Source organism: Heloderma suspectum, chromosome 9, assembly GCF_057233095.1.
Source record: "Heloderma suspectum isolate Gila_16-S chromosome 9, 16-S_ref, whole genome shotgun sequence".
In the NCBI taxonomy this organism is placed as follows: domain Eukaryota; kingdom Metazoa; phylum Chordata; class Lepidosauria; order Squamata; family Helodermatidae; genus Heloderma; species Heloderma suspectum.
Window position 1 is genome coordinate 39,028,152 of NC_139466.1, and position 24,288 is coordinate 39,052,439.

The 24,288-nt window shown below is 44.5% G+C and overlaps 1 protein-coding gene across 1 annotated transcript; it reads left to right on the forward strand.

Annotated features, from left to right (window-relative positions):
* The first annotated feature begins 3,760 nt into the window (after positions 1-3,760).
* ASB12 (ankyrin repeat and SOCS box containing 12) lies at positions 3,761-12,150 on the forward strand. The gene is made up of 2 exons (XM_084813362.1): positions 3,761-4,583; positions 11,972-12,150. The coding sequence occupies exons 1-2, from the start codon at positions 3,761-3,763 to the stop codon at positions 12,148-12,150; spliced, it is 1,002 nt and encodes a 333-aa protein (XP_084669488.1).
* The last annotated feature ends 12,138 nt before the right edge of the window (positions 12,151-24,288 follow it).

Genomic DNA, 24,288 nt, shown 5'->3' on the forward strand with positions numbered 1-24,288 from the left:
CAGGTATCTCATTTACCAGGGACAAAATTGTCCCTGGTAAATGAGAGCTAGAAATTAATGTATTATTAATTTCATGGCTGCAGGACTTGCTGGATAGGCTGCACAACAGGCCCAGCTAAGGTTGTGGGTGGCAATCTCCCCAAATCCAGGTTGGGATCCCCGAGGCCAAGGTCCCCCTGAGGTCGGCAGCTGGAGCTAGACTGGAAGTTTACAGAAGGCACTGCCCTCTCATGTGAGAGGAGGAATGAAGGAGCGGGTGGAAATCTTTGGATGCCTCAGAGATGGAATGCATCTGAAATTCCTTCATTCCCCTTTCAGCGTTTCATAGCTGGGCAGGTGGAGTTCAGGCATTCCTCTACATGAGCAATGCTAGGAATTGGCTTCCAAAGGGATTCCCTTTCTGAGTGTCCCGCTTTGCCAGGAATATCTGTCTCTGTCCTGCCTTCAGCTACATCAGATGCAGCTTCCCATCCTGCCCTCACCAACAGGTCTCTGAAGCATGTGCTGCTCTTGCAGATGAAAAAAGATAATAGTGTCTGTGTAAAAGAAAGAATGACCTGTTCTCAGAAGATCCTGCCCCCAACCCTTGCTGCATAAGTCCCTGGTTTGACAGTGCTCCCTTTTTGGACAGAGGCAAGCCCAGAGCAGCAATTCATACAGAGGTGCAACAGACACAGCTTGCCTCTGAAAGTGGGTGATTCTGCTGCAACTCTGCATTGGGAGTGGCTGAATGGTCCAAACACATGTAGAGAAAGGGCAGAATTATCCACACTTGGCATAGACTAATTAGAAAGAAATGAGGCCAGAGCAGTGAATTGTACAGAGATGCAGCAGGCAGCCACCTCTGATGGCAGGTAATTCTGCTGCCTCTCCACATTGGGAGTGACTGAATGATCCAAGCACACCTGATGCAAGGATGCAGCAGTGTCATCCACCCCCAGCAGAAGCTGATTGGGAGGAGGCAAGGCCAGAATAATGACTCAGGCAGAAACACAACCGGAAGCTTCCTCTGAGAGTGGCTAAGCTTGCTGCCTCTCTGTCTCTGGGCATATTGGAGCTAGATGGCCTGACAAGAGATCACTTGGGTGCACTATGCAAAACGTTTGGCAGAGCGGCATATGCCTGCATTCCACTGTACCCGAACTCCACTGACACCTGCAATATACTCTGGATATGTGGAGAAAGACCTAGTGTGGCTAAGCCACTCTGTACACAGTCCTAGGCCTCTGGTGCCATGAGAGGGTGCTTACAGTCTGGCCCTTTGCAGTACTGGAGTCCTCCTAGCATTTGATGGGGTGGGGTTGGGGGCCCGCATGTCCAAGAGCACCATCCCCAAGCTTTGCTAGGACTCTCCTTGCTTGACTGAAGGCATCCAGTGCAGCGAGGGGGAAGTGTAATTCTCACTGCCTTGTCTCTGTGCTGGCAGTCTGAGAGCCAGCGTTGTCTAGTGGTTAGAGTGTTGGACTGGGACTCGGGAGATCCGGGTTCTAGTTCCCACTCAGCCATGAATTTCACTGGATGACTTTGGGCCAGTCACTGACTCTCAATCTAACCTACCTCACAGGGTTGTTGTGAGGATAAAATGGAGAGGAATAAGACAGGATATAAATGTAATGATGATGGTGATGTGACATAATACAGGACAGTTACCCCGATTAGCTCCAGCATAGCTACAAGTTAGCCATGATCAAGGATCCACTGAGAGCCATGAGACTTGAGTTGCAACTTCACTTGATCCATCAGCAATACTTTGTAGCCACAAAAACTAACCAACTGGATACAGGCCAGTGCCTTTAACCAAAATAACAAAACATCCTCTTTGCTTGTAAGTCAATGAGAGATATGCCATTGCAGAATAAACAAATGCAGACTTTGGCAGGCAGAGACAGGGCCAGCTAGCAATGGCTGAACTCGCCCCCATCCGTGCCGCGTGCCAGACCCTTGCCAGCCACCCGACCCTGTTCGCCGTGCATGGCAAGCCACCAGGCGGTGCACAGGCCATGTGATCCCTCACTGAGCCGCCATTTTGTATCAATTGCCTTTAACCACATTTCGCATCAGAATGATGGCTCAGCCTTTTTCCTAAATCCCCATTTACTCAAACGGCAGCCGTAATGCAGCCATTTACACAAGATTATAGGCGTAAACGCCTATGATATCTTTACTCCATTGAAAAACATTTGCATTGAAAGGGATGTGAGGTGAAATGAAAGTTCTACCTGTGGTTGTCCCATTCTGTGGTTCCTTGATCCCTGCAGGGGAAACTGGTAGCATCTGATGGCAGTCATGTCATGACAAGTTAAATTCCCATCCAGTAAGCAGGGTGAGGTCACAGTAGGCAAGGTTAACTTAAGGTGATATAGTCCAGTCAAAGTAGACAGGTCAAGGCATGGCAGGCAGTGTCAAGGCTAATGAAAACTGGACCTTGGGTAGTTCCAAGTAGGTCCTAGTGGCTGGAGTTCTCTCATACTAGGACAATAGGAGGATGTTGTCTCAGGAGGGAGCTAAAGCCAACTGAAGCCTTATGTAGGCTGACAAGACCTGTGGTGAGTTCAGCTCTGCCCCTCCTCAAGGAGCTGACTGGACTGTTAAAGGTCCCTCACCTGATTTTCTAGCTTGTAAAGCTGGGGAGATGTAGGTTCAGCTGAGGACTCATCCTCTGAGCCAGAGGATGATGGCAGGGCTGCGTTGTTTGGCCTGGAGGGCCCTGAATAAGGCACCGATTGTGTTATCCTTGAGGAAGTGGCCTGCACCTTGTCCTCATTGGAACCCTTTGCTGCATACTGGAAGGTCCAAGGGATAGGGTTGACAGTGATGTTATATCAGAGAAGACCCCCACTCAAACATGCACATTATCACTTGAGCCCTTTGGGTGCATTCCCCCCTCCCCCCCAAGAGGTGTGGCGGAGGAAGAAACCTGTTGACCTCACCCCTCCATCATGTCCCTGTTGCCGGCTACATCACCATCCAAATGTTGGGAAGCAGCCTTCTCCACTTGTGAGGCTCCCCGCATGACTTAGAACCGTGGCAGATCAGGGTTCTAAACTGTGCTGGGAGCCTCCACAAGTAGAGCAGTCTTCCTGCCTTCCCAACATGTGGCGGGTGGCAGGGATGGACGTGATGATGTGACAGATGGGCATAATGCTCAAAGAGGGTGTGCATAAAAACTTTGGTGTGTATAAATGCACACGCTTGAACATGAAGCTACTATGTGGTTTGGTGTTGCAGTCATCCCATGATGTATGTACCCACATGTGTGAATCAGCCCAGACAGGTTTACCTTTGTGGCTGCCTTCTACATTCCAGAATTGGAAACAAGCCAGCCTTTGGGACCACTGCCCACCATCCCTGCTTATTAGCTGATGTCTGAGAGAGTGGAACTGTTAGTCCTCTCATAATCCCCAGATCTTTGCTGCCTAGTAACAATGAAACCCCAAATCAAACAGCTTCTGTTCAGCTCTCCCACCAGCCAGAAGCCCCCATCACACATGCAACCTGTGATAAGTGGCTGTTTCTGTAAGAACTGCAACCCAGATATTATTATTAGTATCATCATCAATTTTACCCCATTATTCAACCAAAAAAGGCTCCCAGAGTGGCTTACTAAGATTAATAATAAGAAAGTCCCTGCCCTCAGGCTTACAATAGAAAATACACAACACAAAAGGAAAAGGAATTGGGAAGGAGGAGGAAAAAAACAAAACTTTGTTACTAAGTCTTGTGTCCTTTTGTGTCGTAGCTTTCCAGCATTGCACAGTTCATGATGAAAGTCACCCTCAAAAGACAAATAAAGATGAGCCTGCTGGATATAACCAAGATTTTCTCCATGCTCCAGCCGAGCGAAGATGAAGAAGGGGATGGAGAAAGACAGGAGCTGAACTTTGCAGTATCCCAGGACAATTACCAGCTTCTGGATGAACTGTTGCACCAGGAGAGATACAAGCGGTTCATCAACAGCAGGAGCGGCTGGGGAGTGCCTGGGACTCCACTCCGCCTGGCAGCCTCAAAGGGCCATGTGAGGTGTGTCAAGGTTCTCCTAGCCTGTGGAGCTGAAGTGGACAGCCTGGACGTGAAGGCCCAGACGCCATTGTTCATAGCCGTCAACAATGGCCACCTCGATTGTGTGAAGGCCCTCTTGGAAGCTGGGGCGAACCCTTCCGGAAGCATCCACAATAACTGCACTCCACTGCTCACTGCAGCAAGAGACGGGGACGTCGACATCCTTCGGGAACTATTGGAGCACGGGGCAGAGGTCAATGTCAAAGCAAGAGTTCCGGAGTGGGCGGCCAACTCCGTGGCCTGCTCCGGCCCTTTGTACCTCTCGGCGGTCTATGGCCATCTGGAGTGTTTCAAGACACTCCTGCTCTATGGCGCCGATCCCAACTACAACTGCAATGATGAGAAAATGGTTACCCGGATCAAGTATCCAAAGACCCTTCTAGAAATCTGCTTGCGGCACGGCTGTGGAGCTGAATTTGTCAAACTCCTTATCGATTTTGGAGCCAACATGTACTTACCGGGTATCATGTTAGATAAGATCTCAGCAAACTCTGAGGTGCTAGAACTGTTGGCCAGAGAAAGAGGTAACTCACTGTCTTTTAAAAGTATTTGTACATGTATTGTAACATCCGTGCCTTTTCCTCAGAAAGGACTTAAGGTGCAATCCTATGCACCTTCATTCAGAAGGAAGCCCCATTGAGTTCTATGGGACTTACTCCCAGGTAAGTGGCTATAGTATTGCAGCCTTCTTTGTTAAGGTGAACACAGCCAACTAAATTTGCTTAATGTAAGGATTTATAAATTAAGAAATACTCATTAATATAAATTCATAAACTAACAATTTAACTAAAAGGCCTCATAATACATTCAGGTACAATTCCTGACAAATACAGGAGTCCTTTCTCTCTATTGTGTTAATGCTTCCCAGGGCATAGTCTGAAGGCACATGAAGCAGCCACCTTGCTGAAGCTAGCAGGTCTGGGCCTGGTCAGTGCTTGGAGGGGAGACTACCTGGGAACCACATGTAGCCACTCTGAGTTCCACGATGGAAGAAAGGTGGGATATAAATGGAAGAAAGAAAGAAATAATGCTTCATAATATATTCCTCATGATAGCTTCCCATGATCCCACATTTTTACAAGCCATGAATGAATAGGCAGCGGTTGAATTTGTTTCCAGTATTCAGTGATTAATATTTTTGCTGCTGCAAACAAATAAAATAATTTCCCTAGGTTCTCTCTGAATATTTTCTTCTGTCTGTTCATCCATCCCACCTTCCCTTCAAGGAACCCAAGGCAATGTACATGATTCTTCTAACCCTGTGAGGTAGGTTAGCCTAAGAGTCAGTGACTGGCCCAAAGTCACCCAGTGAGTCCCATGGCAGAGTGGGGACTAGAGTCCAGGTCACCCCAGTCCTTTATCTTCTAATATCTTCTAATTATATCTTCTAGTATACCTCTGGATCTAATTGAAGCATAATGATCAGAAATGTGTTTATCGAGCTAAGTCTTCCTTAGCAGCAAGTTTTGACTGGGCTTGCCCACCAAATATGTCTGAAATTTTCAACAATCATACCTCCAATCAGGAGTCTTATTTTCAGAGAATTTAAGCACTCTTCTCAGTATCCATGATGTGTAATAATGTTATTTATTTACTGTATTTACATTTAAAGTTGTTTTCATTGTTCTTTCTCTATATAAAAATTCATGATTACTTACCATAGATCAAGCAACTGCTTCGTCACCTGTTAAAATCCTCTTGAGAAGGTTTTTCCCTTAAAGGTGTCATACAGATATCTTAATGAATTTAGGTGCAATCCTATGCATGTTTATACAGAAAAATGCTCGGAGTTGTAGGCCTTTTTCCTGTCTAAAGATGTATAGGATTGCACTCCTATTGAATTGTTGTTGTTGTTGTTGTTCAGTCGTTCAGTCGTGTCCGACTCTTCGTGACCCCATGGACCATAGCACGCCAGGCCTTCCTGTTCCGCGCTCTCTCCCGGAGCGTGCTCAAGTTCATATTCATTGCATCCGTGATGCTATCTAGCCATCTCATCCTCTGCCGTCCCCTTCTCCTTTGGCCTTCAGTCTTTCCCAGCATCAGGGTCTTTTCCAGGGAGTTTTCTCTTCGCATTAGGTGGCCAAAATATTTGAGCTTCAGCTTCATTATCTGTCCTTCCAATGAGCAGTCAGGGTTGATTTCCTTTAGGATGGACTGATTTGACCTCCTTGCAGTCCAGGGGACTCGTAAGAGTCTTCTCCAGCACCACAGTTCAAAAGCATCAATTCTTCAGCGCTCAGCCTTCCTTATAGTCCAGCTCTCATAGCCATACATTACTACTGGGAAAACCATAGCTTTGATTAGACGGACCTTTGTCGGCAAGGTGATGCCTCTGCTTCTTACTATGCTGTCTAGGTTTGCCATAGCTTTCCTCCCCAGGAGCAAGCGTCTTTTAATTTCATGGCTACAGTCACCGTCTGCGGTGATCTTGGAGCCCAAGAAAGTAAAATCTGTCACTGCTTCCATTTCTTCCCCTTCTATATGCCAGGAAGTGATAGGGCCAGATGACATGATCTTCGTTTTTTTAATGTTGAGTTTCAAACCAGCTTTTGCACTCTCCTCTTTCACCCTCAACAAGAGGCTCTTGAGATCCTCTTCGCTTTCTGCCATTAGGGTGGTATCGTCTGCATATCGGAGGTTGTTGATAATTCTCCCGGCAATCTTAATTCCGACCTCTGATTCATCCAACCCGGCATTTCTCATGATGTACTCTGCATATAAGTTAAATAAGCAGGGTGACAATATGCAGCCTTGTCATACTCCTTTCCCAATTTTGAACCAATCGGTTGTTCCATGTCTGGTTCTTACTGTTGCTTCTTGACCCTCGTACAGGTTTCTCAGGAGACAGGTAAGGTGGTCTGGTACTCCCATCACTTTAAGAATTTGCCACAGTTTGTTGTGATCCACACAATCAAAGGCTTTAGCGTAGTCAATGAAGCAGAAATAGACGTTTTTCTGGAATTCTCTTGCTTTCTCCATGATGCAGCGAATGTTGGCGATTTGATCTCTAGTTCCTCTGCCTCTTCGAAACCCAGCTTGTACTTCCGGTAGTTCTCGGTTCGCATACTGCTGAAGCCTAGCTTGTAGGATTTTGAGCATCACCTTGCTGGCATGTGAAATGAGCGCAATTGTGCGGTAGTTTGAACACTCTTTGGCGTTGCCCTTCTTTGGAATTGGAATGTAAACTGACCTTTTCCAGTCTTGTGGCCACTGTTGAGTGTTCCAGATTTGTTGGCATATTGAATGCAGCACTTTAACAGCATCATCTTTTAGGATTTTAAATAGCTCGGCTGGAATACTGTCATCTCCGCTAGCTTTGTTGTTACTAATGCTTCCTAAGGCCCACTTGACTTCACTCTCTAGGATGTCCGGCTCAAGTTCAGTGACCGCACTCTCCTGGCTATCAGGGACATTCAGATCTTTCCTGTATAGTTCTTCTGTGTATTCTTGCCACCTCTTCTTAATCTCATCTGCTTCTGTGAGGTCCCTGCCTTCTTTGTCCTTTATCATGCCCGTCTTTGCACAAAACGTTCCCTTGAGATCTCCAATTTTCTTGAAGAGATCTCTAGTCTTTCCCATTGTGTTGTTTTCCTCGATTTCTTGGCATTGTTCATTTAAGAAGGCCTTCTTGTCTCTCCTTGCTATTCTCTGGAACTCTGCATTCAGTTGGGTATATCTTCCCCTTTCTCCTTTGCTTTTCGCTTCCCTTCTTTCGTGAGCTACTTGTAAAGCCTCATCAGACAGCCACTTGGCTTTCTTGCATTTCTTTTTCTTTGGGACGGATTTCGTTGCTGCCTCCTGAACAATGTTACGGACCTCCGTCCATAGTTCCTCAGGCACTCTGTCTATCAGGTCTAATCCCTGAAATCTGTTCCTCACCTCCACTGTATATTCATCAGGGATATGATTTAGGTCATACCTGAACGGTTTAGTGGTTTTCCCGACGTTCTTCAATTTAAGCCGAAATTTTGCAAGAAGCAGCTCATGATCTGAGCCACAGTCAGCTCCAGGTCTTGTTTTGACTGACTGTATGGAGCTTCTCCATCTTTGGCTGCAAAGGACATAATCAATCTGATTTCGATATTGACCATCTGGTGACGTCCATGTGTAGAGTCGCCTCTTGTGCTGTTGGAAAAGAGTGTTTGCTATGATCAGCGTGTTCTCTTGGCAAAACTCTATTAGCTTTTGTCCTGCTTCATTTTGTACACCAAGGCCATGCCTGCCTGTTATCCCGGTGATTTCTTGACTTCCTACTTTAGCATTCCAATCCCCTATGATGAAGAGGACATCTTTTTTTGGTGTTAGTTCTAGAAGGTGTTGTAGGTCTTCATAGAACCGATCAACCTCAGCTTCTTCGGCATCAGTGGTTGGGGCATAGACTTGAATTACTGTGATGTTGAATGGTTTGCCTTGGATTCGTACTGAGATCATTCTATCATTTTTGAGATTGTACCCCAGTACTGCTTTTCCCACCCTTTTGTTGACTATGAGTGCTACTCCATTTCTTCTAAGGGATTCTTGCCCACAATAGTAGATATGATGGTCACCTGAATTAAATTCGCCCATGCCTGTCCATTTTAGTTCGCTGATTCCCAAGATGTCGATGTTCAGTCTTGCCATCTCATGTTTGACCACCTCCAGCTTACCTTGATTCATTGATCTGACATTCCAGGTTCCTAAGCAATATTGTTTTTTACAGCATCAGATTTTCTTTTCACCGCCAGACACATCCACAGCTGAGTGTCCTTTCGGCTTTGGCCCAGCCGCTTCACTCTTTCTGGCGCTACTTGGAAATACCCTCTGCTCTTCCCCAGTAGCATATTGGACACCTTCCGACCTGAGGGGCTCATCTTCCGGCGTCATCTCTTTTAGCCTTGTGATACGTTCCATGGGGTTTTCTTGGCAAGAATAGTGGAGTGGGTTGCCATTTCCTCCTCCAGTGGACCACATTTTGTCAGAACTCTCCGCCATGACCTGTCCGTCTTGGGTGGCCCTCCACGGCATAGCTTATGGCTTCACTGAGTTACGCAAGCCCCTTCGCCACAACAAGGCAGTGATCCATGGAGGGGCCTATTGAATTAATAATTCATAATTAGGATAGCTAAAAATGGTACAGGGGCATTATTCCCTAGTAAGTAGGTTTAAGATTACAGTCTTACAGTGCAGTCCTAGACATGTTTAATCAGAGGCACAATCCGTTGAATTCATTGGGGCTTTACTCCCAGGTAAGTATGTATAGAATTGCACTGATACGGTACTGTTTGCCATCCCAGGTGCTTCATATTAGCAGGAGGGCAGGCTGCAGGCTTGACAGATTTGTTTTTACTAGAACCTCAAGTCCCACCAACCAGAACTTCTGAATACTTAGAATTAAGGGCTCTGAGCACATAAGGATGTTTTCATCACCGGCACTGAGTTCACAGGCCGTTTACACATCTGATTTTCCCCAAAACTTTCTTCATTAGAGCAGCCTAGTTTGGGGCCGGGGAGAGCCTTTTAGTTGTTGCTATGAACCATTGGGAGTCAGAAACTCTTGCCAGTATATTGCAAATCACCCCAAGAGCTATCAGTAGATCCTGTTCTACCTTCTACCCACACCTTTATATAGTTTGCCACATATCTACGTGAAGGGCCACCTTATCCATACTAACCTGCCTGAACTTTGAGGTCATCAACAAAGGCCCTTCTCACTTGCCAAGCACCAAGGGTGATTAGGCTGGTCAGTAAAAGTGAGAGGGCCTTTTTAATGGTGGCCCCACACCTCTGAAACCATCTTCCATCAGGGCCCTGAAGACCCACCTGTTTTGGCTGGCCTTCACATAATCTGTGGGCTGCTGGTTTTACTGGCATAATCTGTTTTTATAGTATTTCATTGTATATTTATTTTGCCTATTTGTATATTTTCATATGGTTTTTATCCTGTATGATGCCTTGAGATGGTTTTACTCTTAAGGACAGCCATATGTATGTATGTATGTATATGTATATATATATCTACAATTATTTCCAATTTAAAGATGGGGAACTGAGAGGGAGAGAATGATTTGCCACACAGTTGTTCCATGGCTGATGTGGGACTTGAACCAACATCTTTGAGATCACAAAACCCATTCCACTGTACCATAAACAGCACCATCATAGAAGTTAGTGTATCACTGTCTGAGTTGGGCCAGGCCCCTCATAGGTTTTCAGTCCAGAGTCCTTTTGGTCAGTTTCTGGAGCTATAAGCTAGAACCTGCAATACAGCAGACAGAAGGTACTTGTGAAGGATCACTGGAACCAGTTCCAACCTTCCTGCAAGGTAGGACCGCTCTGGAACTAATTCCAGTTCTCCTGCAAAATAGAACTGGCCAAACTCGGCCTTCCAGTCCCCCAAAATACCCAGTAGCCACCCTCTTAAACCAAGAGGCACCAAAATTAGCACTGAGGTTATGCAGAGAAATCACACCAACTAAAGGCTGGATAAAGGTTTATTAAGGCAAAAATGAAGGAGTAGAGAGAAAGGGAAGAATGGAAGTGGCAAATTGCACAAGAGGGTACAAAGCCAAATTACTTACATGTACACCAAGAGCTTTATAAACACATACCCAAGCAAAATAATAAAGCTACCTGGCCTATCCTTAATATACCTAAGTATGGGTCTATCCAGGAAAGCAGCCAGCCATCTGCAGGTCCAGAGCCACCAGGACAAAGGGAGACCACATGCCTTTCCTTCAGCCTTCTTTTAAAGCCCAGCCCTGGCAACCCAGGGCCGATTTTCCTTTAGCCAGTCACCAGCTCAGCCCCTGGGAGGACCGCCCTTGCCTCCAAAGAGGCTGGAACTCCCCCACCAACTCTAGCTGTTGCACCTCCCAATTAACAGGGCCTGGGCCTGGCCTCGAGCAAAGGGCTGAGGAGCCTCTAGATAACATACTATTCCAGGTGGTTGCATTAGATGGGACAACACGGCCTAATCTCAGGATGGAACACAGTCCGTCATTCTTGACAGCACTGTTCTTTTGAAAGCAGAATAACAAGACCTTTACAGCCATACCTTGCTTGGCCAGACCAGAGGTATATGACTGCCAGTCACTTGTCCTGATTAATTCACATATCCTTCTAAAGAGGGCTAACTCTGGGAGCGGAGCCAAGTTGGTCCATCAGAAAGAAATCCAGACTCCATGATCAGGCAATACCTTTATCAGGACTGGCCAATATGACAACATAATAGTGAGCAAGGTGTCACGTTCATAGAATCATACAGTTGGAAGGGTCCTCAGAGATCATCTAGACCAACCTCCTGTTCAGTGCAGGCTTTGTACTTTCAATGCTCCATGAGAAGGTAGATATAAATCTCTGTAAATGGTAGAAGAATTGCAGCAGAGGCTGGTGGCTGCGATGTCAGTGGGGCAGGGAATCCGCTCCGGGTTTCAGTCAAAACTCTAAAGGAGCTATCCAAGATGCTTTGCTCCACCCCACTGACATTGGAGCCACCAGCCTCCACTGAAGAATTGCAGAAAAGTGAACATGTGAGGCTGTTTATCTCTCACATTCCTAAATTCTTTTTTTTTTACTCCTGCCTTTCCTCTTTGCTTACAAAAAGCATCAGACATTGGAGGCCCGGTATGACTTGAAAGCTCAGCAATCACTGGAGAGCCAGTGTGGTGCAGTGGTGAGAGTGTTGGACTGGGAGCCAGGAGAGCCGAGTTCTAGTCTCTACTTGGCTGTGGAGGCTCACTGGGTGACTTTGGGCCCATCACAGACTCTCATCCCAACCTACTTCACAGGGTTGTTGTTGTGAGGATAAAATGGGGAGGAGGATAATGTAAGCCGCCTTTGGTTTCTTGCAAGAGGAACAAAGGTGGGATATAAATATAATTAATAATAATAATTGAAGTCACCATTTCCATTTTTTTTTCTCCCACCTTTCCAGCTCTCCCCAAAACCTTGATGTCTCAATGCAGACTGGCAATCAGGAAGTTCCTCAAACTGGTTAACCAGCCCTATGCTGTGGATCAACTGGAAATCCCCCCGGTGCTGCTCAACTACCTCAAACACCAGTCGGAACTGAAGATCAAAGTGGGAACTGCACAGGGTTACCAAACACTGTAACAGGATAAGAAAGAGAAAAAAAGTCTAAGAATTGGAATCTAAGTGGTTTGGTGGCCTTGTTTAGATCAGTTTTATTGTGCCTGCATGTGTGAATACGTTGCCTGTGCCGCATTATGTAAAAACATTGTTTTTTTTAATGTAGAAGGTGACCAAGCAAAATGAAGGTTGAAAACCTCACAGTCCCTTTAGATTACTGGAAAGGTCAGTCGTAAGCATGTATACTCAGAAGTAAGTCCCACTGAGTTCAATGAAACTTACTCCCAGGTAATTTTGTTATATGACTATAGCCTTACAGCTCAATCCTATGCGTATCTCTTCAAAACCAAATCCTGCTGAGGTGAATGACATTTACTCTCAGGTAAATGTGCCTGTAGGATTGCAGCCTAAAAATGTATTTTAGAATGGCGTGTATACTCAAGAAAGCTCATGTTGTGATATAGAAAGTCTAACAGCATTTTTTAAATTCAAGTATGTTCTAATGAATGTAGCTTTTCATTTGATTGATAGGAGTGGGAAATGCAAAAAATGATTTAAATGTTATAAAAAACATACTTAATTCTATCGGTGAGGACAGGAACAAAATTCTTAAAGCAGTTTTCACAGCATTCATGCCCCCTGCCCTGCAGGCACACACACATACTTCTGAAATGAGTTTTGAATTTGTTATTTCCTTTTTGTACTAAAGTCATTTATATCCCACCTTTCAGGATACAAATCCTTCTAAGTTGGCTCACAACAAAACAACATTGGTTTTAAAAATTGGTTCTGCATGTTTACACCATGGTTCCGAGGAAAAGCTGGCTCTTGAAGGCACTTATTAGCTAGCGCCCATAACATCACCGGCAGACATCCCAAATTCCCAGAGCAACTTTGCAAATGGTTTGCAGAACTTTCTTTTAAGAGGATGGATGGATGAATAAATGGCAAAACAAGCCACCTGGACCATGGCAGGACCGACAAATGAACAACCAGCAGTTAATTTGCTGGCATGTCCTGTAAATTGCATTCCTGGCTTAACACTGTGGATTAAGAACCTGCTGTGATTAATTTATAAATATAATGTCTTCTTAACCCTAAGCAATAATGTCCACTTAACATGATCCTGAGATGAATAGTGAGATTTGTTTGTTTTAAATAGTGTCGAAGATCACTACCACTAAATGCCACTATTGATCCAAACACAGGGCCCAACTACACCTTACATTCATGGGTCCCCTGATACCTATTGTTGTTTTGTTTGAAATTATAACAAACAAAAAAAGATGTTTTTCAGTTGTCATTTAAAGCAGTTCCAAAGTTGATGAGGGCAGCAATGTGTAAGGGGGTGTTTAATCTTTTCCCCCTGCACCACTATCCTGATCTATATCTCCCCAACTCAAAGAAATACCATTAGCTCTATATCCACCCCTTCCCTGGGACAAACAGTAGCTTTGATGAATGAGAATTTGGATTGGGAATGTAGCACCAGGGAGGTGGGAAAGTTGCAGTGCAATCCTATGAATGCTTTACTCAGAAGTAAATCCCACTTTCTTCAATGGGGTTACTCCCAGATGAGTGTGGGCAGGACAGTAGCCTTAAATGTCTCCCTCTACCAATTACATTTATTTATTATTTATTTGATTTTATTTGGAGAGTCCCACAGCTGCTTTAAAGGAAAAGCAGACCAGTGGTGGGGAATGTGAGATCCAGTGATGGACTTGCCATAGAACTTATAGTTTGGCCTGCAGCCAACTGAATGGGCATGCACACAGCAGCTGGATTCTCAACTCGGAATACTGCTTCTGTTTGGGATTCAGCAGGGCATCTCCTATGTCAGGGGTGTTGAACCTCAGGCCCATGGCCAAATCTGGTTGGCCTGGGGTCCCGATCCAGCCCCCCAGGGCTCCCCTGACCCACCCCCTTTCCCTGACCACTGCTTTGCATGTGGTTTCCCGGCTTTAGCGCTGTTTTTCCTGCTATTTCCAAAAGCTTGAAATGCCTCTCCCAAGGCTTTGCTGCTGGCAGTGAGAGCTTTAAAATACCCTGGTGTTTGGGGTATTTTGTCCTGCCCTTTTTGTCTTCGGCTCCACCCACTACTAGAATGCAGCCCCGAGAGCTTATCTTAAATGGAATTTGGTCCTCTGGCTGAAAGCGGTTCTGCACTGCTGCCCTGTGTCATTGAAAAGATGCTGCCATGTGATGCACTAACTAAAGGAGACACAGCTGAAGGCTCTCTCTGTCTGTGTCACCATAGCAACCACAGAAGTGATGCTAGAGGGTTCTGTGATGTAGTCCAGGCTTTTCCAAACAGGTGCAAGTGCTGATTGGGGATGATGGGAGTTGCAGTCCAAGGGTTGGATCCAGGATCTGCCTTCTACCTTATTTTTGAGGATCCCTCCCTTTATTTTTTATTATTTTATTTGATTTAATTTCTGTACCACCCAATAGCAGAAGCTCTCTGGGCAATTCACAAAAATGAAAACCACAAAGTGCAGCACAAAGCAATATAAAATATGAAAGCTTAAAACCACAATATAACAGTACAACCACAATAAAACCTAGCAGCAATTGAAAGAGATTTAAAATATAGATTTAAAACACCAAAGCTAAAAGACTAGGAAGCGAAAATGCTAAAATACTGGGAGAATAAAAAGGCCCTTCCCTCCACACCACAGCTCGCCCCATTCATCAGCATCTCCTGACTCTCTGTATGGCATTTTCAGAGGGCTGGAGTGGCTGCCATGAGGAGGAGGAGGCAGGAAAATCCACTTCCAGCAGTGCAGTTGATCCAGCATGAATCTGAATCCATCCTCAACATGTCTGGGGTCACTGAGCTGGAGAAGGCTGATGTAGACTAAATCTCAGTAACGTGATGTTCTAGAGAGCAATGATGTGAAAGACGGAAATGTGATACATAAGGCTTTAAAAACAACCACCACCTATTTCTCACAAATAACAGATGTAGTGGTGAACTTATTTCTGGATCAGACTGCAAGTGGGGGCTTCACATGTGTGAATAATCCTGGATGGGGTGTGAGCGAGGCCCTCCATGCACATAAAAACTAGATCCCGGCTATGAAAGAGCTGCAAAAGGTTCAGAAAAGGGCAACCAAAATTATCTTTGGGTTGGAGCATCTCTCCTATGAAGAAAGCTTAGGGGGCTTTTTTTGTTTAGTTTAAAAAATCAACAACTAAGGTGGGAAAGACATGATAGAGGAGCCTTTCCCAACCTAGTTCCTTCCAGATGTGTTGGACTGCAACTCCCATCATTCTCAGCCAATGCTGTCTTGGAGTGATGGGAGTTACAGTCCAATTCTCAGCCAATGCTGTCTTGGAGTGATGGGAGTTACAGTCCAACACATCTGGAGGGAACTAGGTTGGTGAAGGCAGTGATAGAGGGATATAAAATTATGCATGGAGAAAGACTAGAATTTGGGTCCATCCAGTGGACTTGAGTCTGAATATATTCGAGACAGACAACAGAAAGCACTTCGTCCAATCACACATGATTCATTTATGGAATTTACTGCCACAGGGCCTAGCAATGTCCACTGGCTTTTAGATGGTTTTAAAAGGGGATTAAACAAATTCGCAGAGGAAGACGGGTCTGCCAATGGCTGTTAGTCAAGATGGCAACATGGAACCTCCGTGCCTGGGAGCAGTATACCTTTAAATACCAGTTGCTGTGGAACAACAGCAGGAGAGGGCTATTGTCTTCAGACCCTTGCTTGTAGGCTCCTTCAAGGCATCTGAGGGCTAAACTTCATGCTAAGTTGGTGCCAATGGATTTTTTCTTTCTTTCTTTCTTTATCCCACATGTGTGTGAGGGATTTAGGGGAAGAAAGCAGCTGGTGGGAAAGTTTAACCCTCCCCCTCCAACCCACCCTCCCACAGTGGTGGTAATCCAGATGGGGCTTACACTAAAAGAAAAAAAGTTAGGATCAGCTACACCCTATGCATTTAACGTACTGGGCAGCATAACCCTGACTGGCCATTCAGTGAAGTTGGAAGCAAAGCTAGATGTAGGGATGTACGGATTTTGTAAAAATTTGTTCTGTCTGCGTTTCTCAGATTGTCAGGTCCCCTTTGTCCATTATCAGCTCATTGATAGAACTGGATTTTTTCCCGATGTCCTGAATTTGAGCAAAATTCTCATTTGCACAAATTTCCTCTTGCAAAAACATGCAAATCCCCCCAAACTGAACCCCCCTCAAGTGCGCATTTTCATGCTTTAGTCTATGGGGGAAATGTACATTTTCAGCCAGTTTTTTTTTTAATTACATATTTTTCTACAACTAAATTGGCATTACATTCTGAAAAGTAAAAAAAACGGTCTACAAGTCCATGGAATCCATGCAGCTTGGGACAAGCCGGTCTGCTTTGGAATCTGCGGGGCAGATTTAGAGAAATCCAAACTCATTTGATTCTGTTGCAGATTTCTCCAACACTCCTAGCTAGATGGACCTTTGGTCCAACCCAGCAAGGCTCTTCTTACGTTCTTATTAGGATTCTAATCTAGCCTCTTCTCCAACATGCTAATTTTGTGGGTGCTGGCTCCTTTCTTTCACTGGGAAACAGTTCTGAAGTGATACCATCCAGATACAGATTTACTAGAGAATTAGGCCTTGTTTTCAATTAAATGCATGCACCAAATGTCCCTCTGAGAGCATCTCAGATATCTGGAAGCACAGAAGAATAGGAAAAGGGTCTGCATTATTGATCAACTCACAATCTAATTAAAATGTCAAGGGCTGAGAACTCTATTAAGCCATGGGTAACACTCCTAGGGGAGAAGCTGGAAAGCGTCATTGCTCTCTGCAGTTTGAATTAGGCTGGAAAAACTTAAGAGAGTATGCTGGAGAGAACAATAGCAAGTTGCCTCGGTAATTCAGATTGGATGCTGAATTAGCCAGTGTTGTATCTTTGCATTGCCTGTTGATTTGAAGGTGGGGGAGCTGGAGATGCTTTCTTTGACCTATAAAGATCTCCCTCCCAGTCCACTGAGGTCCCTTAAACCACCCAAATGAACTGAGTGAAACTCTCAAATATTTCTACCTGCAATTTACTATGTGAAGAAATGTATGTTCTGATCCATGTGGCTTTTTCACTCAACATGCAGGAAGTGTAAATACTGATGCCTGTGTCACTGGCCTTCCTTTCTATCTCGACCTGTGGAAAATCACTGCGTCTAAGAGATTTCCAGCAAAAAGAAATGTAACCAGAATATAACAAGCCTTTGTATGTGGCTGGGTGGTTAGTTATATCTGACTGCTCAAAAGGTAAACACTTATTCCTGAGCTGAAATGAAACTCTGGCTGGCATCCTAAACACAGTTATGATTATTTATTTATATTATTTATTTATTTGTGGTATTTATATACTGCTGAATATAATAAAATCAGCATTTCACAAGATTAAAATGCACTATTAAAAACACAACAGTAAAACAGTGCATTAAAACACAGCATAAAAAATGCTACCAACTACATTAAAACATCAAGGAGCAGTAAAACAGAGTGCTGTAATTAATTTACAGCCCAGGTATATAAGCCCCACTGAATGTAATTGGATTTCTTCTGAGTAAACACGCTTAGGATTGTAGCATGTCATTTCAGTGCTTGTTGGAGTTTGCGCATCTGTATGACTATTATTTGCCATCATGTACAAAAAGACGGTGACTGATATTCATTGGCTCTTAACTCATCTTGCTGGAGAACACTCATATGACTGTGTCTTGTTTTATGCTTATGTACCATCAACCAACGTTCTTCAGATCTATTCTCTGCTAGGCAACCATCCAAAATGTAATGCCTTTTGGGTCCCTTCTGACCTGAGATGGATTTGAACCAACAACCCGAGGGGAATATTATTTGTTAATACTTGAATGGACAAAAAAAGTAATCCTTTTCAAAGTAGTAAAAAAAATTCCCAGCTGATAGCAACAAGAACAGCTGTGGATGTGTATTCATTCATGTAAGTTTCATAACTAAGGCCTCTCTTGCTTTTACAGCCTCCTGGGTCTAAAATATTTTTTTTTTAAATCTATTGTTTGCATGGAAACAAATATGAATGATTTCCCATGGATTTCCACCGATGAATCATTGACTTTGAGTGGGGAAGATTAATAAGCTGTCTTCTGCTTAGAGGCTAAAGTCAATACTAGGCTCAAAGGTAGGAAGGTATTTACTGAAACAAACTGTTAAAAAAAAACAACAACTGGTCCTATCTCCCACCACCAGCCTAAAATCAGCCTTAACATTTATATTCACCCTGATCTGTTTCTTAAAGCTTGAGCTGGCAACGGAGGAGAAAGAGCTGAGTCAGGTCGCACCTATACCGTTTCTGGCTCGGTAGCTGAAAGCAGAGATCTCATGAGAGGGACTGCTATTTCAGAGAGAGTGCTTTCCAGTTCCAATTTAAAAAAAAAAAATTGGGAGTTTTTCTTCTTAAAAAGAACTCTCCAAGATTAACCATCCTTTGTAACTATGGAAAGTCAGTTATGACAAGCTTCAAGCCCCAACAAGGATGTCCTCATACCCTACTTGGGGTGCCAGTGGCATGCCAGTCCATCCCGCGATGATTGGTAGTACCTACTACTGAACAGTGAGAGCTTCATCAGGATGAGGCAACAGGTCAAGCTGGCTAATCCAAATGGTTCTGGGGATGGGCATATAGAGGGGCACCAGCCACAATCCCATAAAAGTCACCCTGAGTGAAGAGCACATTTGCCCGCCCCCACACTCCACAACTGTCAGCTTATAGCACGGGTGTCAAGACTCAGCCCGAGGGCCGACTTCAATTTTGGAGAAACTCCGAGAGACTGCATTACAGTGGTGGGTGGGGCTGAAGGTAAAAGCTTAAGGGTGCAATCCTTTGCATGTTTAGACAGAAAAAAGTCCTACAACTCCCAGCATGCCCCAGCCAGCCATGCTGGGAGCTGTAGGGCTTTTTTTCTGTCTAAACATGCATACGATTGTGCCCTAAAGCTCTTAATGCTAGTAACTAAGACCTAGAAGAGGCATTTCAGCCTTTTAGAATGGGAAAAAACACAAAATCTGGGAAACCACCAAATTATCAGGGGTGGGAAAAGGGGGTGAGGCCAGGGGAAAGGAGTGGGGCCATATAGGGAGCTCTGGAGGGCCAGACTGGGAACTCAGGCAGGCTGGATTTGGCCCACAGACCTGAAGTTCAACGCCCCTGGTTTACATCATTATCATTATAATTATCATTATTTATAGAGCTTATGGCATTGGAGCCAGATTTAATTAGAGCAAACCCACTGAAATCAATGGGACTTAGGTTGGTCATGACTAAACCTGAATCCTGAGCTCAGTGTTTATAGTATTTGTAGTGCTTCAAGTGTTTGGAAAAGTCATTTTGAAATAATGCCATTATTTTTATCTAGCACAAATGATAACAAACGGTAATTGGAAACAAACCACATCCCATACTTTAAAGCTAACTGATGGAAGTTCATTTTTGTAGTTACCCAAACCTGTACCCCACCTTGCCAAAGCTGAAGGTAGCTGACATAAATCTCAAACTAAAACAGCCACCAAACGCTATTTAAAGGGTTACAGTTAATAAATACAGTTATTTATTATATTTGTACTGCTAAGCATCAACATATGTTCTCTGGACAGTTTACAAAACTGGGAACAAAATGCAGGTACAATACAGTATTTAAATTACCACAGAACAGTAAAATACAGCTTCAAAAACCATCCTTTCTTACCAGGAGGAAAATGGCCACTTAGCATTTAAAAACTTGTTAATAAAAAACAATGTAAGTTGTTTAAAAGGTTACAAACACATACAGCTTTTTCTCGCCCTAGCTCACTGCAGACAATACACTCAGCAGCCACCGAGCTCAGCTCAGCGCCTCCTTCGGGTAGGTGCCCAGGGTGACCACGCTGCCAGCCCAACGGGAAGACCAGCCCTGCCAGCAGAGGCAGGGTAAACTAAAGCAGAGGCAGAAAGCAGCCACAGTGAAGAACAGACGATGTGTCAGTGAGCAGCCAGAGCCAGTAGCCATGTAGTCAGTCTGAAGAGAACTGGAAGCAACAAACCAGGAAAACACTGGGCTGAACTTGAAACAGCTTATGTCCCTATTTACCAGAAACAGATCCTGTTTTCTGGCCTGCGTTCTTGATAAATCACTGCACCTATACTATTTTTGCCTTTGAGTGAAGGGATACATCATTAAAATGTTGTTAGTGTACGCTGCTAAAGTTGTCATTCTTTGTCTTTATTTTTAAATTCTGTAAAATGCCCTTCATCCACAAGGGATTGCATAACGTTATAAAAAGGGCAAATACAATATATTAACCATCATAAAAATTATATGATAAGAGCATAAAAAAGAATTCAACCAGTAAACAAACAAATCAATTGATATAAATAAATAAATAGCCTGGACACCAGGGAGCATTTTGACTTAAAACTGAAAAAAAAGCAAGGTCAGCCCTTGGGAGCCCATTCCAAAGTCAAGGTGTCTCTATGGAGAAGGCCCTCTGTTTTGTAAATACATCATGTATCTCTCCCACTGACAGTCCTCAGAGAAGGGCCTTTGGACTTCAGCACTCTACTTGGTCCTTTAAACCTCTGAATGGGAATGGGTTTCCATCTGGTTTCTTGAGCACATGCATCTAAAGGTATGCACATGAACAAGCAGCATGCAACGCACTGCCTGCTATTTTGCACATGACACCTGCTGAGATGTATTTTGAACTATTGAGAACACAGCATAGAACAATTCTAGAAGTCTAGTATATCTCTGAACAAAAAAGCAAATGGCCTCTTTAGATCAATGTAGGACAGTCTTTCACAGAATAAACACGTATAGTGTAGTACATCAGACCTTCAGGCAACGATGTATAATGTCAATGGGATGGAAATTTGGGGCAGTGTTCCCTGGGATAAGAATTGTTGTTGTTGTTCAGTCGTTCAGTCGTGTCCGACTCTTCGTGACCCCATGGACCATAGCACGCCAGGCCTTCCTTTCTTTCGCTCTCTCCCGGAGCGTGCTCAAGTTCATATTCATTGCATCCGTGATGCTATCTAGCCATCTCATCCTCTGCCGTCCCCTTCTCCTTTTGCCTTCAGTCTTTCCCAGCATCAGGGCCTTTTCCAGGGAGTTTTCTCTTCGCATTAGGTGGCCAAAATATTGGAGCTTCAGCTTCATTATCTGTCCTTCCAATGAGCACTCAGGGTTGATTTCCTTTAGGATGGACTGATTTGACCTCCTTGCAGTCCAGGGGACTCGTAAGAGTCTTCTCCAGCACCACAGTTCGAAAGCATCAATTCTTCGGCGCTCAGCCTTCCTTATAGTCCAGCTCTCACAGCCATACATTACTACTGGGAAAACCATAGCTTTGATTAGACGGACCTTTGTCGGCAAGGTGATGTCTCTGCTTCTTACTATGCTGTCTAGGTTGGCCATAGCTTTCCTCCCCAGGAGCAAGCGTCTTTGAATTTCATGGCTACAGTCACCGTCTTAGGTGATCTTGGAGCCCAAGAAAGTAAAATCTGTCACTGCTTCCATTTCTTCCCCTTCTATATGCCAGGAAGTGATGGGGCCAGATGCCATGATCTTAGTTTTTTTAATGTTGAGTTTCAAACCAGCTTTTGCACTCTCCTCTTTCACCCTCAACAAGAGGCTCTTGAGATCCTCTTCGCTTTCTGCCTTTAGGGTGGTATCGTCTGCATATCGGAGGTTGTTGATAATTCTCCCAGCAATCTTAATTCCGACCTCTGATTCATCCAACCCGGCATTTCTCATGATGTACTCTGCATATAAGTTAAATAAGCAGGGTGACAATATGCAGCCTTGTCGTACTCCTTTCCCAATTTTGAACCACTCGGTTGTTCCATCTCTGGTTCTTACTGTTGCTTCTTGACCCTCGTACAGGTTTCTCAGGAGACAGGTAAGGTGATCTGGTACTCCCATCACTTTAAGAATTTGCCACAGTTTGTTGTGATCCACACAATCAAAGGCTTTAGCGTAGTCAATGAAGCAGAAATAGACGTTTTTCTGGAATTCTCTTGCTTTCTCCATGATGCAGCGAATGTTGGCGATTTGATCTCTAGTTCCTCTGCCTCTTCGAAACCCAGCTTGTACTTCCGGTAGTTCTCGGTTCGCATACTGCTGAAGCCTAGCTTGTAGGATTTTGAGCATCACCTTGCTGGCATGTGAAATGAGCGCAATGGTGCGGTAGTTTGAACACTCTTTGGCTTTGCCCTTCTTTGGAATTGGAATGTAAACTGACCTTTTCCAGTCTTGTGGCCACTGTTGAGTGTTCCAGATTTGTTGGCATATTGAGTGCAGCACTTTAACAGCATCATCTTTTAGGATTTTAAATAGCTCAGCTGGAATATTGTCATCTCCGCGAGGATATGGGAGCAGTTAAAGGAATGAACACACAATCAAATGACCTGGTGATTAGGTAAACGTGCCAAACCTGACCAGGCAGGAAGTACCTAGGGAACTCAGATCATCAGGAACTAATCCTTGTCCTTGAATATAAAAATTAATGGGGAATACATCTTCCTGTGAGCTGTAAATCTGGGTGGTTCAGCAGGGGCTTTGCATCCCAGGTTCAAAGCCAGCTGGTGATAGGTGCACAGTAAACCCTGGGGTATTTTAAAGACCTGGTTATTTACATCTGCTTTTAATCGATTAATGTTAAATTGGCTCCAATTTGTAGAACTTTTAACTGTTGCTGCTTTATTATTTTATGGTTGATTTTCTTTTCAAGATGGTATGAAGGTTTTTGTTTATTTATATTGCTTTTATATCTGTATTTTTTAATTAGAGGTTTATATGATTTTATTTTGTATTGCACTTGTGAGAATTACCTTGGGAAGGATGTATAGCCCTTAATGGCAGCATGTGAACATTTTCAATAAATAAATATAATGATGACATCTTGACTGACATGTAGTGAAGAACTCCTGTTTCCTATTTTATACCAAGCCTGGCCAATCCAGAGGCATCTTATTGCCAGCCAATCACAGAGGTGACATAGACACTGCTACGACCTCTGGAGGGGAAATCTGGACAGGGATGTTCCCCCCTGCCCCTCGCAGCTGCCATGGAAAGCACCGTGATGGCTTCCTCTCCCAAGATCGGAGCTCCGATCTTGGATGGGGATGCAAATAAGAGGGAAAGGGGCAGCGAGGTGCTGCAGATTCACACTATCCTGGTCTCCCAGCCCTTGTCCCCATTCCCACAACTCCACTAGATGCACTCCAAAGCATGTCTAGTGAAAAGAGCAACAGAAAGGAGGAAGGAGAGGTGCAGATCGCCTACGTAGCTCCTTCTCTGCTGGTGTCTGCCGGTAGAGCTTTGGATATTCAGAGTGCTCCAAAATCAGAGTGCTCCTTCAGAAAGCATAGGGTTACTGCATAACTAAGGGCACAATCCTATTGGGATTCCCATCAGCCTCCAAACTCGAGCCCGAGGAGTGTGGAGGTGATCTACTCTGTGCTCCCCCTGCTCTGCATTTTAGCTAGATGGGCACTGGAGAGCAGGTGGGGAGGAGGCTGGGGAAGACTGGGGGTAGCTTGTACCCCACTTCCCCAGTCTCCTCCCCACCCAGTGGTATGCCTCCTGTCTGTCCTTTCGAAGGCCATCTTTGTGTCCTTGGAGAGGCTGCCAGCGCAGTTCTCTCTCTGCGCCAGCTGCAAAGGGACAGGGGAGGGGGCAGGGAGTTCACACTCCTGGACCTGAAGTCGAAGCACTGTCTGTGACCTTGGATCCAGGAACCCAAAGTATCCTATGCCCCCCCCCAGATGCTATCTAGGGGCCATAGGATTGCTCCCCAACTAACTAAAGACATATTAGACAAAGTGCTAGGATGATGCTCCAAATCTAAAACCCAAGCTACAAATTATATGAGTACAAGCTATCATGGCTGAGCTTCTCAGTACCATTACCATTTTATCAGGTTCCAAACATTTCACATCTGCAATGCCAGTGTAATGGTGTAATAATGCCACTGATAAAATTCAAAGGGTCCATGTGTCGGTTATACATGGGCTAACTGTGTAGTATAGCTTTGTCTGTCTCCCATCTATGGACAGTCTATTCACATTAAAGTTGCAATTACCATGTGAAAACCCCATTGTTATTTCTTACTGGTGAGTCTACCCAGCTTT

What these genes read in the sequence shown, in the direction of transcription:
- ASB12 (XM_084813362.1), top strand. Translation starts at nt 3,761, where the DNA reads ATGATGAAAGTCACCCTCAAAAGACAAATAAAGATGAGCCTGCTGGAT. An exon ending in ACTGTTGGCCAGAGAAAGAG is followed by an intron (nt 4,584 to 11,971) that starts GTAACTCACTGT and finishes CCACCTTTCCAG; the next exon opens with CTCTCCCCAAAACCTTGATG.